The 15,932-nt window shown below is 40.0% G+C and overlaps 1 protein-coding gene and 1 long non-coding RNA gene across 4 annotated transcripts in view; one reads left to right on the top strand and one right to left on the bottom strand.

Moving 5' to 3' along the window:
• The window catches only part of LOC113893195, a 21,884-nt gene extending 21,214 nt beyond the window's left edge, over nucleotides 1-670 (top strand). For both annotated transcript variants that reach the window (XR_003511242.1, XR_003511239.1), the window contains exon 3: nucleotides 580-670. This is a non-coding gene — a long non-coding RNA (uncharacterized LOC113893195). The remainder of the gene's footprint in view (nucleotides 1-579) is intronic.
• EIF4B (eukaryotic translation initiation factor 4B) overlaps nucleotides 1-15,932 on the bottom strand; it is a 25,751-nt gene extending 9,819 nt beyond the window's left edge. Inside the window, exons 1-8 of one of the 2 annotated variants that reach the window (XM_027542975.1) lie at nucleotides 15,694-15,932; nucleotides 8,362-8,499; nucleotides 7,194-7,402; nucleotides 5,689-5,805; nucleotides 4,376-4,430; nucleotides 3,609-3,743; nucleotides 921-1,058; nucleotides 667-840 (exon numbers count right to left, since the gene is read on the bottom strand). In XM_027542975.1, coding sequence (XP_027398776.1) covers nucleotides 667-840; nucleotides 921-1,058; nucleotides 3,609-3,743; nucleotides 4,376-4,430; nucleotides 5,689-5,805; nucleotides 7,194-7,402; nucleotides 8,362-8,499; nucleotides 15,694-15,706 — 979 coding nt within the window. In that variant the 5' untranslated portion in view covers nucleotides 15,707-15,932. The remainder of the gene's footprint in view (nucleotides 1-666; nucleotides 841-920; nucleotides 1,059-3,608; nucleotides 3,744-4,375; nucleotides 4,431-5,688; nucleotides 5,806-7,193; nucleotides 7,403-8,361; nucleotides 8,500-15,693) is intronic. The other variant, XM_027542974.1, reaches the window with a different exon arrangement.

Raw genomic sequence — 15,932 nt, 5'->3', positions numbered from 1 at the left:
TTCCATGGGGATGGTCTTGATCCCAGTCTCCTGTACAATGTCACGAACCTCCGTCCATAGTTCATCAGGCACTCTATTATATCTAGTCCCTTAAATCTATTTCTCACTTCCACTGTATAATCATAAGGGATTCGATTTAGGTCATACCTGAATGGTCTAGTGGTTTTCCTTACTTTCTTCAATTTAAGTCTGAATTTTGCAATAAGGAGTTCATGATCTGAGCCACAGTCAGCTCCCAGTTTGTTTTTACTGACTGTATAGAGCTTCTCCTTCTTTGGCTGCAAAGAATATAATCAATCTGATTTTGGTGTTGACCCATACCACCTACCAATTACTGGCTATGAGACCGTGACTGAATTTCATTTCTTCACTTGAAAAGTCGGGCTAAAACAGACTATTTTAAGTGAGACCTTACTGTAAGAGTCTGGCAAATGGTTTTTTCCATTTTTGTCTATTCAATTAAATTTTAATCTATATCCTAAGACAGATTAGAACTAGGCTTTATGTTCATCATGTTCATTTTAATCTAATGCTCTTTCTATCCTGTTCTGATGCATTTTTCTCTTTAACTATGTGCAGATTCTATTTGTGCCCATAACTGGAAAATTTCAACCAGTTACTACTCTAGTTGTAACGCTCCATCAAGCAAGCAGACAAGATGTTTACCTCTATCATCCCGCCTGTAATCATCCCGAGAGTAATCATCTCTGGAACTCCAGGACCGGTCATCTCGTCTGTCGTATCTGTCTTCATAGCGGTCCCCGCCTCCTCTGTAGTCATCATCCCTCCGGTACCCGCTACCGAATGCTCTTCTGCCACTGCCTATCCTGGAATCGTAGCCTGTAAACAGATCCCAAATTGTAATCATCACACTGGAGGGAAGAAGGAAGCTCTTCAAAGAATTTGTGTTTTATAATGACCTCTGTCATAGTCTCTGCCACCTCGGTCATCATAGCGATCTCGGCCCCCGTATCGATCCATGTCCCGGCGTGGGCCATCACGGTAACTGTCCCGATACCCATCACGATATCTGTCTGAATCGTAACGATCTCGATACTCTAGAGAAGAAGACAGACAGGTAACGTCATTCCTTTTTCTTTGATGCTACTAATAAAAAGAAACATGACAGCCCAATAGGTCAGTTTGGTTTCGAGCTCATATTCACTGAGGTGTCTGTTTTTATGAACAACAAAAATATTATATCCAAGGCAGAATAATTTGTATTGAATTAAGTTTTCTCGGTAGTTATTTTTAAAAAGTTATCTACTGATTCAATAACGTTCCTGGGGTAACAATTTAGGAGGAAGTTAGGGGAGAAATAAATATACAGTCTGTGGTTTAGCTTTTTGAAGTTTCAGTTACCTGTGGTCAACTACAGTCAAAAATTTTTAATGGAAAATTCCAGAAATACACAATTCTTAAGTTTTAAAACGTAACAATAATGTGTGCTGTTCTGAATAGCATGGATGAAATCTTATGCTCTCTCCCTCCAACCTGTCCAGGATACAAATCATCCCTTTTGTCCAGCGTACCCACACAGTATAGAACAGTAAGATATATTTTGAGAGAGACAACACATTCACGTAACTTGTATTACAGTATACTGTTACAATTGTTCTATTTTATTATTAATCATTATTGTGAATCTCTAGTATACTTAATTTATAAATTAAACTTCATTATAGCTATGTACGTATAGGAACAACACAGTGTAACACACAGGATTTGGTAGTATCCAAGGTTTCAGGCATCCATGTGGGGGTGGCGGTGTCTTGAAATGTATCCACAGGTATGGCAGGGGGCAGGAGACATGGACTGCTATATATTCCATAATAAACTTCCAGGATTAATGATATAAATATTAAATAATATAAGCACAAAACACCAGAAGAAAATACAGCTGGAATCTTTCACAGTTGATATCAAAGAATCAAAGTCTACTTAAAAGTTTAGCATGGAGGGAACTCCCAGGTGGTCCAGTGGTTAGGACTCCAAGCTTTCAGAGCAAGAGGCATGGGTTCGATCCCTGGTTAGGGAAAAAACATGCCGAAAGCCATGTGGTGTGGTGGTGGGGAAAACAAAAATTTGGCATGGAAAAATAATTACATATACCACAAATCAAAATGAGAAAAATATATGTACTATATGACAACTGGTTAATTAAAACACCTCAATGTCTCAATATGAACCAATTAATTAAAAAATGAAACAGCCAACTTAAAAGATGTTTTGAGTTTACATGAGTAGGTCAAAGAAAGATATTTTTGTGACAGCTTCATTTTAAACAATGGTTTCATTTTGCAAAGGTCATCATTTTGTCTACATGAACATTCATCCACAGGTAGTTTAGATTTTATAAATGAAGGGGCTTCCCTGGCGGTCCAGTGGCTAAGACTGTGCTTCCAACGCAGAGGGGCACATGTTCAATCCCTGGATGGGAAACTAAGATCCCACATACCTCGTGGCATGGGCAAAATACAAAAATAAACAAACTTTATAAATTATAAACTTTCACTAAGACAGTAGGGATCCACAGTGAAGAAAAGCAGCACAGAGCTATGTTATTATAAGATAGCATATTCTGGAAATATACAAAACATTTAGAGTAATACTTTCCCCACTCCCAAGGTGTCTTTTGTGGGCTACTGGCTTGGGACGGGGTCTCTCCCTTTGCGGCACAGTGTGGGATCTGCCTCTACCATGCTGGCAGGGCTAACTTTGGGGCCCTGGCCTAGTCTTTGTTATTATCCATCCTGCTTGCTTTAAATTATTAAATTTAATATCTGAGGTGAGAAAATTGTCATGTTCCTGGGACCCCTTGGGGTGATTGTCTGCTTTTCAACAGCCATTTCTCCTTGTTAATAATAAAACCTCTTGCATAGATAGTGAAATAAAAGTACCTAAGTAGTTCTCCCAAGGCTCGTTGAGTCATAAAGACTTGATCTAAAAATCAGATACAAACGTGACTTCGTTCTTCTACATCTTAACTATATCAAGGAGGACTCTCTTAAAATAGGAATGTATCTCTGCTTCCTCAATTATATTTGACACAGGGTTCACTAGTGTCTCACAACAATCAAAATGTTTGTGGATTTAAGTTGCTCTTTCCATTTTTTAACTTGATACTGCTCTAAAATTCCTCCACATTTTTGCTTTTCTTGCTCACCATAACAGGTTTTGGAAATTTCCTGGTGGTCTAGTGGTGAGGACTCAGCACTTTCACTGCCAGGACCCTGGGTTCAATTCCTAGTCAGGAGGATTAGGATCCCGTAAGCCATGAAGCTTGGCCACACCAAACAGGTTTTGAATTTTATCCCTGTCATCACATGTACGTTATGCTATCAAGTATTCCATTATATCAACAAACCACTATTTAGTCATCTTTAAATTACACATTGTATTTGCATACTATTTCTCTCCCCTGTTAAAATAATGTCCAGACAGCAATATTTTATGTTTTGTTCACTGCCATATCCTGAGCTCACAAAAGTACCTAGTGTATGGGTAGACATTTAGGATTATTTGAAGGTAATGAATTTTCTGTTATTGTCTAATTACAAAACACACCCAGAACACAGAAGAAACTAACTGGATGAAAATGAACTTACTGTCTCCAAAGCTATCATCACCCCTTCTGGGCGGGTAGTCATCAAAGCTGTCTGCAGCAGGACGGGCCCTCCAGTCTGTATCTGTTTTGTCAGAATCACGATTTCTATCTCGGCCAAAAGAACGATCATCCCTGTCTACAGATATATCAAATAAAAAACCACAGGTTAGCTCACAAAAACTGTTGCCAAATATTTCTCACATGTGTATACAACCCCTGCTGCCTCACACATGGTACCTGCTTACACCACAGCATTGTCATGAAGTCATCCCAGCCCTGTAAGTGCACTCTTCAGCTCAACCAAGTGACTCCCTTCCTCACATTTATTCCTACTGGCTTTAATGCCTACCTATCTCATCTTCTATATAGGCCAGGAGCCTCTAAAATATAGGTGAATCGGGCTCCTTTGGTGTCCAGGGTGCTAGGTATGTAATTTATCTAGTATATATTTAATGTTCATCTAAGGCAATCAGGGTTTCTCAGCAACAAGAATCGGGTTGGACGATTCTGTTGTGGGGGCCATCATACACACTAGAGAACAGCCCCCAGATTCCTTTAGATGGCAGCCCTCCCTACACTTGTGACAACCCAAATGTCTCCCAACACTGACAAATGTCCACTATGAAGCAAAACCACCCTCAGTCAACAATTACTGATTGAGATTAAGGTAGGTCTCCACTAAAAACTTCTGGGGAAGGGCACCTCTGGTTTGTCATCCTAGGACCAGATGAAACAGAATACTCGAACACATTCAGTCAGCTTTCTCACCTTTATCCTGTGCTTGATCAGCAACGTCCACTCGAATTCTCCTGTTACCTAGAGACTGAGAGCATAGGACCATATTAACCAACCTTTTGCCCCATTATGCACAAATCCCATGAGTGACCTTGAACGTCTGGGCATAGCAGAAGCACTGGGGGAAGGAAGATAAAGGAAAAACACTGTAATCTAGCCAACACTACAATCTGTTGGCTAAAGAATCCTCTATAAAGACTTGAATATAAAATAACCTTGTAGAATTAACATTTAAGTTGGGCTTAAATAAATGTCAGTTCAATTATCTTACTATTTTTATAAAGTCAAATCTCACAGAATAGATTTAACTTTTTAACTATCACAGGCAATTTATTAAGTGTAATCCTTTTACATTATAGGCAATTCAGCAAACTTCAGACAATAACAGTTGTATGGTATCCTTTTCTTATCCAGAATGAGAAGTTAAAAATTAGTAATGCTAATGAAACCTAAAAGTGATATGAAAAGAAAAACTTCCAACTTTTGTTTTTCATATATTAATATTTAACTAAATACACAAATTTTATTCCTATTTGACATTTGCTTCAGATTATCATGGTGGTACTCAAGCCTGAGACAGGAAAAATATTTTAGGAGGAGTTGCTTTCAATCATGTCCAATGTCAGATGTGGACCACAGAATTATGCCACAAATGTCATTGGAAATTGCCTTCTCAACAATGAGAGGTTGTTGGAATTTAAATAAGAGCCTTTTTTTCCCTTTTCAGATATAATCAGTTTGATTTCTAAAGTCACTAGAGGTAAAAAAGCAGTTCCTGGATTAGAAACTTTTTATCACTAATATGCAACTAACTGTTTTAATATTCCTGCTTAGGCAAGCCTAACAATCCATACATGGCCTTAAATGACTGATCACAATTAGATTTAATCTCCATTCCCCTTCATGTATTAATAGCTGCATTTTCTCTCCCTACTGAACCTCTGGTGTGTCTAGACAGGAAAACATCTACAGGCAAGAATAGTAAAAATGCAGGACTGAACGTTTACTGTTATTCCTAGGAGCAAGTACTATTGATACAATTGACATTTTAGAAATGTTTCTGAGCCCTCTTAAAATTATTACTAGGCCCTGATGAACTTGCTGAAAGGAAGTGTGACTTGCTAGATGTTGAAAGTTAACTGGAATACTGATAAATAATCCAAGCTTTTCTTTGTAGATATTGTGGGAATCTTTGAAATAGCTACAGACCCAGACTAAAAAATAATCAGTTTGATAAACATAAGAATTGTTAGCTCCCAGCCCTCAACCCCACCCTTTTTATTTACCTCTTCGTTGAGGCTCAAGGCACTGAGCAAGGAATCCAGGTCCTCAAACTCTGCATAACCAAAACCTTTTAACCTTTCAGGATTGCTGGGTTCACGCGGTAAACGCACTGCACTGATCTAAAGAGAAATAAGAAATAGTTCCCAAATTCAATGTTCTTGTTCACTTGCCTTCTTTTCTGACACTGTGTATGCAATGCATTTATCTGAAGAATACACAAGAACCTAGATGTCTCCAGGAGGAAAACTGGTACAGAAGGATACAAGAGAGACTTCACTATATACCTTGTTAAAATCTTTACAACTTGAACAGTATGAATTTAGCCTTTAAAAACCTTGGACAAGTTCAGTGTATTCCTTGCAACCCTGACTTCTGCCTCATTTTGTATTTCTATTTTTTAGTTGTTTTTCAATCAAGAGGAATTGCCTATTCCACAATTAATTGATTTTCAATTTTTCTCTCTCAGAAATTAGACTCAGTTTTTGCCAAAAGGTTTTCTGGGCAGTATATTTTATGACAAGCTGACTTATCTGAGAAACATTATTTAGTGTTTTCACATATTTATAGCTTGGCTGAATCAAACACTGGATTGTAAACTCTGACCATCCTTACCCTCTGCCAAATGATAAAGCACTGATTCATACTTTTAACTACTTTCTTGTCACCTTTTGTGTCTGTTTTCTAACCCCTATTATTTACTTCTTCATTTCTCTAACATTGTGCATATATTCAAGTTATCTTTTGCATCACTGATTTGATCCTTTATTCTGGCCTTCTGAGATATGGATTTTGTTAGTTGCTATTTTAACTCCACTCATGAGTAGAGCAGGAAAAGGAATTTAAAAAAAAAGGGAATAAAGATGTCCTCTCATTGGCAAAGACTCTGGAGAAAAACCCAAAAGAATTGGAAATTATTACTCCTTCTTCCATTTTTGAAATCTTAAGTATTTTTTCATCAAAGTTTGGAAAAAGGACTTCTAAGCACCTCATACTTTCTAGAAACTTTCAGATCAGTGTTTTCAAACATCTTGCCTTAAACTTTTTAAGCAAGCTTGTGAATTCCATTATACGCGAACAGATTCTGTTAACATAAACTACATATCTGCTCAGTTAAATGTATTCATATAAAATATAAAAATGTAGTTTTTAAATGCAGTTTTGCTATAAGCCTGAATGTCATTAACAGAATAGCTGAGTTCAGAGAAACTTTCTTTCCACTTTTCAACATTCAACTGGGTATGTCACCTTTAAATTTCTTAATGAGAATGGTATATGTTTTTGACAGATTCTCCCTGTATTAATAAGGTATTAAATCTGTTGATAAGACTGTCCGACTGCTGTTGGATGAGAACATTCTCAGCCAGAGGGCCTAAATGCCACTTAATTATATAATTTTCTTTTCTAAGTCTATATATAACCTTAGAACTTTTCTCAACACAGGAATTCAAGAGACAGGCACTATGCTACCCTCCCTATGTAGTTAATTACCTAAATCCTTTACACTTACATTTAATCCTCTAAAGAATTCCTTAATGGAGTCTTCTGTCACATCATAGGGCAGGTTCCCTAGAAAAGCAGTGTAGGGTGGAGATTTGGGAAGACGGCTCCGGTCGATATTGGGTTCCCGAGCAGCCCGTGGAGCAGTGGGCAGGATGGAACGGTCAATTGGAGGTGCCCGATACACATCATCATCATTACTATGCCAAGTGGTTGAAACTAGGGTAGAAAAGTAGACATTAAACAATTGAAGAAACTTCCCTTAGTACCACTGTAGAATAAGAGGACCTACACCAAGTGCCAAGTGGTAAGTCATTTTATTCCACCTTACCTTTGTAGTAATCTTGTGAGTTTGTTCCCCATTTTACCGAAAAGGAAACTAAGATTTTGGGAAGGTTTTGTAACTTGCCTACCAAGGTCACACAGATGGTAGCCCAGCAGGATGGTACTCCTAGTGGAGCTAGGAGATACTGTCCCTACGGTACTGCCCATGAGTTTGTACTTCAGGTATCAACACTTATAGAAGGTACGCTCTAGATGAAATTTCTTAATACAAAAATAGGTCACAAAAGTATTTTTCAGTTTGCAATGAAGGTTTTAGAAAAAAATGACGGGTGATCAGATGTGTCAGGCCCAATGACTTTATAGCTCCTGCCTGTTGCCAGCTATTCTGCGAAGGCATGGAACTTCTTCAAATATTTTCCCACCATAATTACTATTCCCATTCCTTTCCCTCAGACCATTTTTGTTTACCCAGGAACACCATGCCTTCATACTAATAGCTCCTAGAACAAATTATTTCCTGACTGTTAAGTATAAACAGCTTATAGATTATAGTGCCATCTTACTTTATGAGGACATCACAGAATTTTAAACCTAAAATGAAATCATCTAGCCCTTACTTTCCAAATGAAAACAAGGCTTAAAAGGACAGTACCCTGACAAAACTCTATTACTGTAATAGCCAGAATTGGCACTAAGCCCTCTCAAATCACCACTTTAGTCCCTATTTCAAACTCACAGCCTTAACCTATTTTGTTATGTACAAATACATAAACATAAGATTTCAGATTCTACAAAATTAGTAAGCTTCTTCCAAACTGCAAGTGTGAAGCATTATTATGGGATAGATTTTGTCCAGAAACTCCAGGCATGATGGAAAACAGAAGAAAACGCACCATCCCCTTCCAGATCGTCTGTTTCATCAGCCCAGCTGACTGGTTTGGGGACATAGGTGCTGCCTCCACCAGTCCCTCCATCCTCAGCCAGAAAGTCTGTTAGGGAGATAGTCTTCCCCTTCTTATTCTTCTTTTTCGCTGTTTCAAAAAGACAAGAGAAAGATTACTCATCAATACTTGGGTCTTTACAGAATTGTACACGGCACTATTGTTAAAAGTACCTATAAGAAAGCAACAAAAAAGTCCCATCAAAGGTTTAGATTGTGGTACATTTATATGAAAGAATCCCGTGCAGATATAAAGGAGAAAGCACAATGTATTGGGACAGAAAGCCCAATGAGAAGTGAAAAATAAAATGAGGTAGGGGCAAACTTTTATTTCCTACTACATTCTCTTGTGTATCATTTGAGATTTTTAATTTAACTATTTGTGTTTAAGAAAGGGTACTATATTCATTGCTCCCGGGACACAAAGAAACAAAACAAAATCCTTACTCTTAATATTCTGACACTCCTTCCCTACCTTAACACCACATATGAAAACGAGATATTATACTAAAGGAAAAACATAAGAAATCCCTGAGAATCAGCAATTTAAATGTTTTCCCTGGTTTGAAATCTTTAGGAATCCTGGCCATGACTCTATTACTCTCCAGTCCTTAGAACTTCTTCTGAGATGGCACCAGTCAGCAGCTAATGCAGAAGAACTGAAAGGACTAACTGAAGTTCTAGAATTGGCCCTTCAGAGCAGCTGTGACGTGGTTAAGGGGGAAAAAAACCCCCCAAAACCATAACAAGCAGTTCTGTTGTAACAAAGATCAGTTTCATGCCTTTTATAATGATGAGTTCCTTCTCCATGTTCCAATTCTCAACAAACTTTCAATTTTCAATGCAAAATGATGAAGAGTCTGTAACTCGATGCACCATTTACTTAACTGAACGAAGGCTGTTCTCTCACCTGGTACTTACCTTTCCTTTAAAACACAATTTTCAAGAACTAAAGACCTGTTTGCTATGAATGTTATGAACCTTCTGCACACAAAATGAACCTCAAGAATTATGGTCTCAATGTGCAAAACAGACAAACTTGGCTACAATTATACAGGGAAAAAATATGGTCTTGAATGTGAAGTTTTCATGCTTCTCTCAAGTGACCTAATAATAACCCTGTTCCAAAACTCATTTATGATCACCAGGTTATATTGTGTATCTATCCTATGCTTCGAAAGAAAGTAGCTATGCAAAGTTTGATAATACTGATACTGCTCCTAGCTCATATGCAAAGGCCTGGGGGAAATTTTAATTTGAATAAGACATAAAACATACCTTTTATGTAGAACGATAATGTATAGGCTTATTTTAGTTGTTCAATTAAAAAATAAGTGGGACTAGTATGATGCTAGCTAGAGAGCTTTACTTTCATGGGGCTTCATGATCTGTCTGGTCATTGAGAAAATAAAAACAGAACTGCTGGTCAGCCCGTACAATGAGGTAAAGCCCAACATGAGAATAACAGTTTGATTGAGGTGTCGCTTTTCCCCTTGTTTTACATACAAATCTAATGCCAAAACAGCACAAGCTGGAAAACCAATCTGCCCTTTGATTTTGGCATAAATCAATTTCCTAAATCAGGTTTTCTCAGTTTTTACCTCTTGACAAACTAATCTCACATTCTCCTTTAACGTAATTTGAAATTTCAAAATAGTGTGTCCAAAAAAGAAAATTAAAACACTGTTTTAGAATGTCTTTTCAAACGATACATATCCCTTTCCCCTTGGATTCTGTGACTGGCCCCTCAGAAACTTCTGGCTGAGAAATCACTGTTGGGTGATGGATAGCCTTCATATACAGACAAACTAAAACTCTTCCTCAAGACCTCCAACTTCTTTAAATCTAGCAGCAGCACTGACTCAATCATAATATAAGCAGCAGATTTAACAGAACAAGCCTTTAAAAAAGTAAAATTAACAAACCTAAATGTTCTCTCCACTCTGTTTTATTCAAATAATTAAGAAACAATGTTACCTAAATCTTTCATGCACCTTTTGCTCCAGCAATATCTATGTCCATCCCATGTTTAGGACTTCAATGATGTTTTCTTTACTAAGTTAAGCATCCTTTAATGCTCCCAGCAGTATCAAACCTTTGACACAATGAGCTGATCCAACTCTTAAATGTCTAAGTTTTCCATGAATTGGTGAAAGTTCAACCACGTAATAAAACACATCCCAATTACTTAAGACCAAATCCACTTGGACAAGAAGAAATTTTATTAAACCTTCTAACTGCCTGCTTGCCTCATTACAATTGTAATTTACTGACTAAATACTAGGTACTTGTGAAGCTCTTTATATACTCATCTAGTTAAGCTTTGTCATGATAGGTATAAAAATAAATACTACAACTGATCAGCTTAACTCTTTCTCAATTTCTGCACTGTTGGCTGACATTTTAGGTTGGGTAATCCTTTGGGGGGGAGGGCAGGGAGACACTGTACCGTGTATTGTAGGCTGTTGCTGCTAAGTCGCTTCAGTCGTGTCCGACTCTGTGCAACCCCATAGACGGCAGCCCACCAGGCTCCCCCGTCCCTGGGATTCTCCAGGCAAGAACACTGGAGTGGGTTGCCATTGCCTTCTCCAATACATGACAGGGAAAAGTGAAAGTGAAGTCGTTCAGTCGTGTCTGACTCTTAGCGACCCCATGGACTGCAGCCTACCAGGCTCCTTCATCCATGGGATTTTCCAGGCAAAAGTACTGGAGTGGGGTGCCATTGCCTTCTCCACCACGTACTGTATACTTAACAGCAATCTCCAAGCCTGGACTTAGTGTCCTGGGTGGGTGAGACAAAACTGCCCATGGTTGAGAACCAGCATTCTAAATGGTATTTTCACATCAATAAATAAGTAGACAAAAGGAAATGTTAGCCCTACACAAAGCACATTAGCAGAAAAGTGACTACAATAAACCAAATCTTCAGGATTATCAGGCTAATCAAAAGTAAAAATGCTTCCTTTAGTTTTCTTTCTATTCTAACTCCACTGTATTAGTAATAAAAGCTCCAACTGACATATACTGGAGTGATAAAATCTATGGACAAGCTGTTAGTTCTTTAAATAAAACAGTAGACACCTTTAAGTACTTTAAGCAATAAAAGCTTATTTGTTGTACAAGGCAGCCCTACTTCTCCCTCTTTCTCAAACTAGTATCTCTTATTCAGGAATGAGAATTCACACAGTTCTTAATAATTAAATGAGGCATTGTTAAAAAAATTAAGTTTCTTGGATTTCCTTGGTGGTACACTGGATAAGAATCTGCCTGCCAATGCAGGGGACATGGGTTCAATCCCTGCTTCAGGAAGATCCCACACTGCCACTGAGCCTGCGCTCTAGAGCCAGTGAGCTGCAACTACTCAAGCCCACACACCTAGAGCCTGTGCTCTGCAACGAGACCCGTGAACCACAACTAGAGAAAGCCCTCTCAGAGCAATGAAGACCCAATGCAGCCAATAACAATAACAAAAAAAATGCAATCTGCCCAAACACCAGACTGCCTCGGAGAAGGCAATGGCACCCCACTCCAGTACTCCTGCCTGGAAAATCCCATGGACGGAGGAGCCTGGTAGGCTGGAGTCCATGGGGTCACTAAGAGTCAGACACGACTGAGCGATTTCACTTTCACTTTCATCCACTGGAGAAGGAAATGGCAACCCACTCCAGTGTTCTTGCCTGGAGAATCCCAGGGACGGGGGAGCCTGGTGGGCTGCCATCTAAGGGGTCACACAGTCGGACACCACTTAAGTGACTTAGCAGCAGCAGCAGAACTAGACTTATTTACTGCTGTTCAGACCACAGCATGAAAAGACGTTTCATATAGTGTGGCACAGTATCATAACATTAAGAGTCCCCGACCTTTACTGTGCTACTGTTTAGCAGACCAGAGAATAAAGACCGAGTCAGGATCAACAAGCTTCCACCATCTTGCTCGTGCTAAGTCATGTCCATCTCTTTGCAACCTCATGGGCTATAGCCTGCCAGACTCCTCTGTCCATGGGATCTCCCAGGCAAGAATACTACAGTGTCATTACTAGGGTTGTCATTTCCCTCTCCAGGGGATCTTCCCGAACCAGGGATTGAACCCGCATCTCCAGCATTGGCAGGTTGATTTTTTTTTTAACCACTGAGCCACCTGGGAAGCATCTTGACCCCTATGTTTAATTGTCACGGGATCTCTTTGTCCCACTTCATCCTGACCCAATCTGAGGAAAATGCCACAATGTTTTCCCTTACCTCTCCACACATACTCAATTTTGATCACATGTGGACCACAGCAATATATGATACAAATCTAAGAAATTGACTTTGGTTGAGTGCACTTATAAATGTACATACATATATTTAACTACAAACAACCAGTTAAAACAAGAACACCCAAAACTCCAAAGTTAATCCCTTTCCCCATGATCAGGAAAACAAATTCTAGGACGTTTTGGGAAACAAGCAGTTAAAACAAAAAACCCCCAAAACTCTAAAGTTAATTCCTTCCCCCATGATCAGGGAAACAAATTCTAGGATGTTCTGCAACGAATACAATGTAGTAAGTTATTCTTATCTCAAGTGATACATACATGGCATGTGACTTACACATTCTTTAAAAGTGACATTACTTAGAAATACAATGTTTTACCTTGATACTTCTCTTTCTATTTGTACTTGAATTTTCATAAGACATTTTAACTTTGACCTTCTGAATCTGGGTATCTTACTCCCAGAATAACAAACACATGGTACAGGAAGGGATATGAAGACAGGTAATACACGAACTGCATACAACAGCAACCAGTGAAACCATTTTTAACTATAGGAGTCAGCACTGTATGAAAACGACCACTGGACACTATCTTACCATAAAAAATAATCAAACAAGATGCCACATATAATGGCATTCTGAAGTTATACAAATGAAAGGCAGGTACACTGTTAACAATCCCAAATCAGTCTAGTCTCACAAACTGTTAACCTGTGTCAAATACATTTGATCCCCTATAGGTAAGGACACAGATGCAACAGTTAGCTTTGGGACACCTCCAGTTCTTGAAGGTCAATAATTAGTCACACTGGATACTGCATTATTGCAAAGAATTTTTTGGTTTCATTTAAAAGTAAAAGGGAGGGGATATATGTACAGTTATAGCTGTTTCACCTGTGTACAGCAGAAACCAACACAACATTGTAAAGCAAATTTACTCTAATTAAAAAAAAAAAAGTAAGAGGCCTGTTAAGTTTTATCATGTATTTTCACAAAGAAAATATAAGATGTTTTTTCAGGGTTCATCAAGAAGTATACTGAAAATACATTAATTTTATAGACCCATTAATACAGTGGGTCTGTATTAATACAATGGGTGTATACCCATTATACACCAAATCAATACGATGGGAAAAGATCCATAGTGGGGAAAGAAATTTGATGATTTCTCAAGGGCTGACTGTCAGATGTACCACTGTACCCGGATACCAGCATAAGTTTCCCTTACAAGTGTTACACAAGCTAAAAGATTCATGTAACTGAACTAAAGGAGATGAGGGCTTCCAATTGGGGAGGGTGGAAAAAGAGACTTCACTAAGCACATCTGTTTTACTAGTCTGGACTTTATTTACACAATGCTATCGGTGTCTTCCACCTCTAAAAAAATTCCACACAAGATATACAGAAAGGGAAAACAGGCTTTTCACTAATTATGACACTAAGACATCAAGACAGCAAATTCAGGCCAAAGTACTTCAGATGAAGCTCCTGGGCAGCATCCCAAACTTATGATGACACAGAAACCAACCTTGTTTGTCCCAAGTTGATAATGGAGAAGAATGAGAAGTTTCAAAGACTTCGACCTTACTCTGCCATCTGCAGACAGTGACCTTGAAAGAGTAATTTTCATCTTCCTCAGACAGGAGATAACCAACATCTGCGTTATCTCACAGAACATCAAATTAGACAACACAAAGAAAAGTGCCAGGTCAACTGTCAAGTGCTACACTAGTAAAAGATATTACGCTCAACTGCACCTCAATTCCCTCAACATTTTTCAAAGACATACATCTCTATGTAATAGACAAGCGAAATTCTTGGTGAGAAATCAGTGTTCAGAGATAAGGTGTTCAATAAATGTTTTGTACAATGTAGGCTCATGCCAGGGAAAAGAGATCATATCCCCTATTCTAAAATCACTGTTAACAAAATGTTGGCACAACTCTCCACTAAGTCCATGAGAAGTGCAAGCAGACTTACATGAAAGTGATATTTCCTCTCAAATTCTAAACAAGAAGTCAACTCCAGCCACTGGTATTCTAAAAGCAACTCCTAGCAGTTGTGCAGTTACCCCAAAGCCCTGCCCTACTACTGGGGCTATCAAAACTCAACCAAAACGGAAGCTGTCAAGGGCTCTGATCTTGGTCACCACTGGATCTCCAATATCCAGAAGCATGCCTGACAAATATACATTCACAAGTAAAACTGTGTTGACTGAGTAAGAAAAAGTCCAGACGAAATCTAGGTCTCCACCCTGCTTCCTCTCCTCCAACACGTGGGCGCACCACACCGGATTCCCTACCCCCGTCTTAACTCTAGTAGCGCCAACCTCCAAACCTAATACATTTACCCTTGGAAGAACATAGGGGCCGGATCACACTCTAGAAGGGGAAGAGCAAAAAGTGGAGGGACCTAAAGAGAAAGCAACACAGGCGCGTAAAACCTTCCCATCTGGGCTCTCGCGCGTGCTTTTCAGGCGCGCCAGTCTCCAGTACCCTAGGCTCTCCGACCGCGCACGCGCACCGCCACCTTCCTCCGCCCCTCCAGCGACTCGCGCTCGGGTTCTAACTGCCCCCCCTTTATTCCCTGCCCCCACTCCCGTCCGCAACGGCCTCGCGCCTTGGAGACCTAGTTCAGAGTGCACCCGTCCGCGCGCCAACCGCCTCCTTCCTTCCTCCACGCTTTCACGCGGGCACAGTGCTTCATGTCTATGAAAAGGCCTACTTCTCCTGCTGATCTTTCTGCGCCTCCTCCTCACTCCAACTCAAGCCAGAGTCTACCACTACTCCCAGTCCAACCTCGCGCAGATGGGGTGAAAAGGGTGTGAGGGGGGAGGGGAAGGTGTCCTTCCCCTCCCCCCAAACATCCCGAGGCAATAACCTATCATGGCCCAGCCGCCAGCCTGCCGCAGCCCCAAAATCCGAAGGGAAGAGGTGCCGCCCACCCCCCGACTCCGAAGAATCAGTGGATCAGGCTCGGAGAGTCGCTTCGGAGCCTGGTCCTTGGCCGCGCTCGGCCGCTCACTCACCTGAGGCCGCCATGTTGGGAGAGGGAGAGAGAACGCAAAGGACCCGGATGAGGCAGTCACGTGATTATAGCGAGCGCGTCGGGCTAGGAGACGCGAAACTGGGAGGGGGCGGGGAATTGAGGAGGGACACAGGAGGCGGGGCGGCGCTCCTCTAGGTTCGTAAAGCAGCGCGAGGAGGTGACGAGGCATCCGACGGGAAGACCTGCGCGACATGTGGCCAAAGGGGTGGGGCCTGCGCT

Source organism: Bos indicus x Bos taurus, chromosome 5 (assembly GCF_003369695.1).
Source record: "Bos indicus x Bos taurus breed Angus x Brahman F1 hybrid chromosome 5, Bos_hybrid_MaternalHap_v2.0, whole genome shotgun sequence".
Taxonomy (NCBI): Eukaryota; Metazoa; Chordata; class Mammalia; order Artiodactyla; family Bovidae; genus Bos; species Bos indicus x Bos taurus.
The sequence above is the reverse complement of the archived record's forward strand: the minus strand, read 5'-3'. Positions and strand labels throughout refer to the sequence as shown.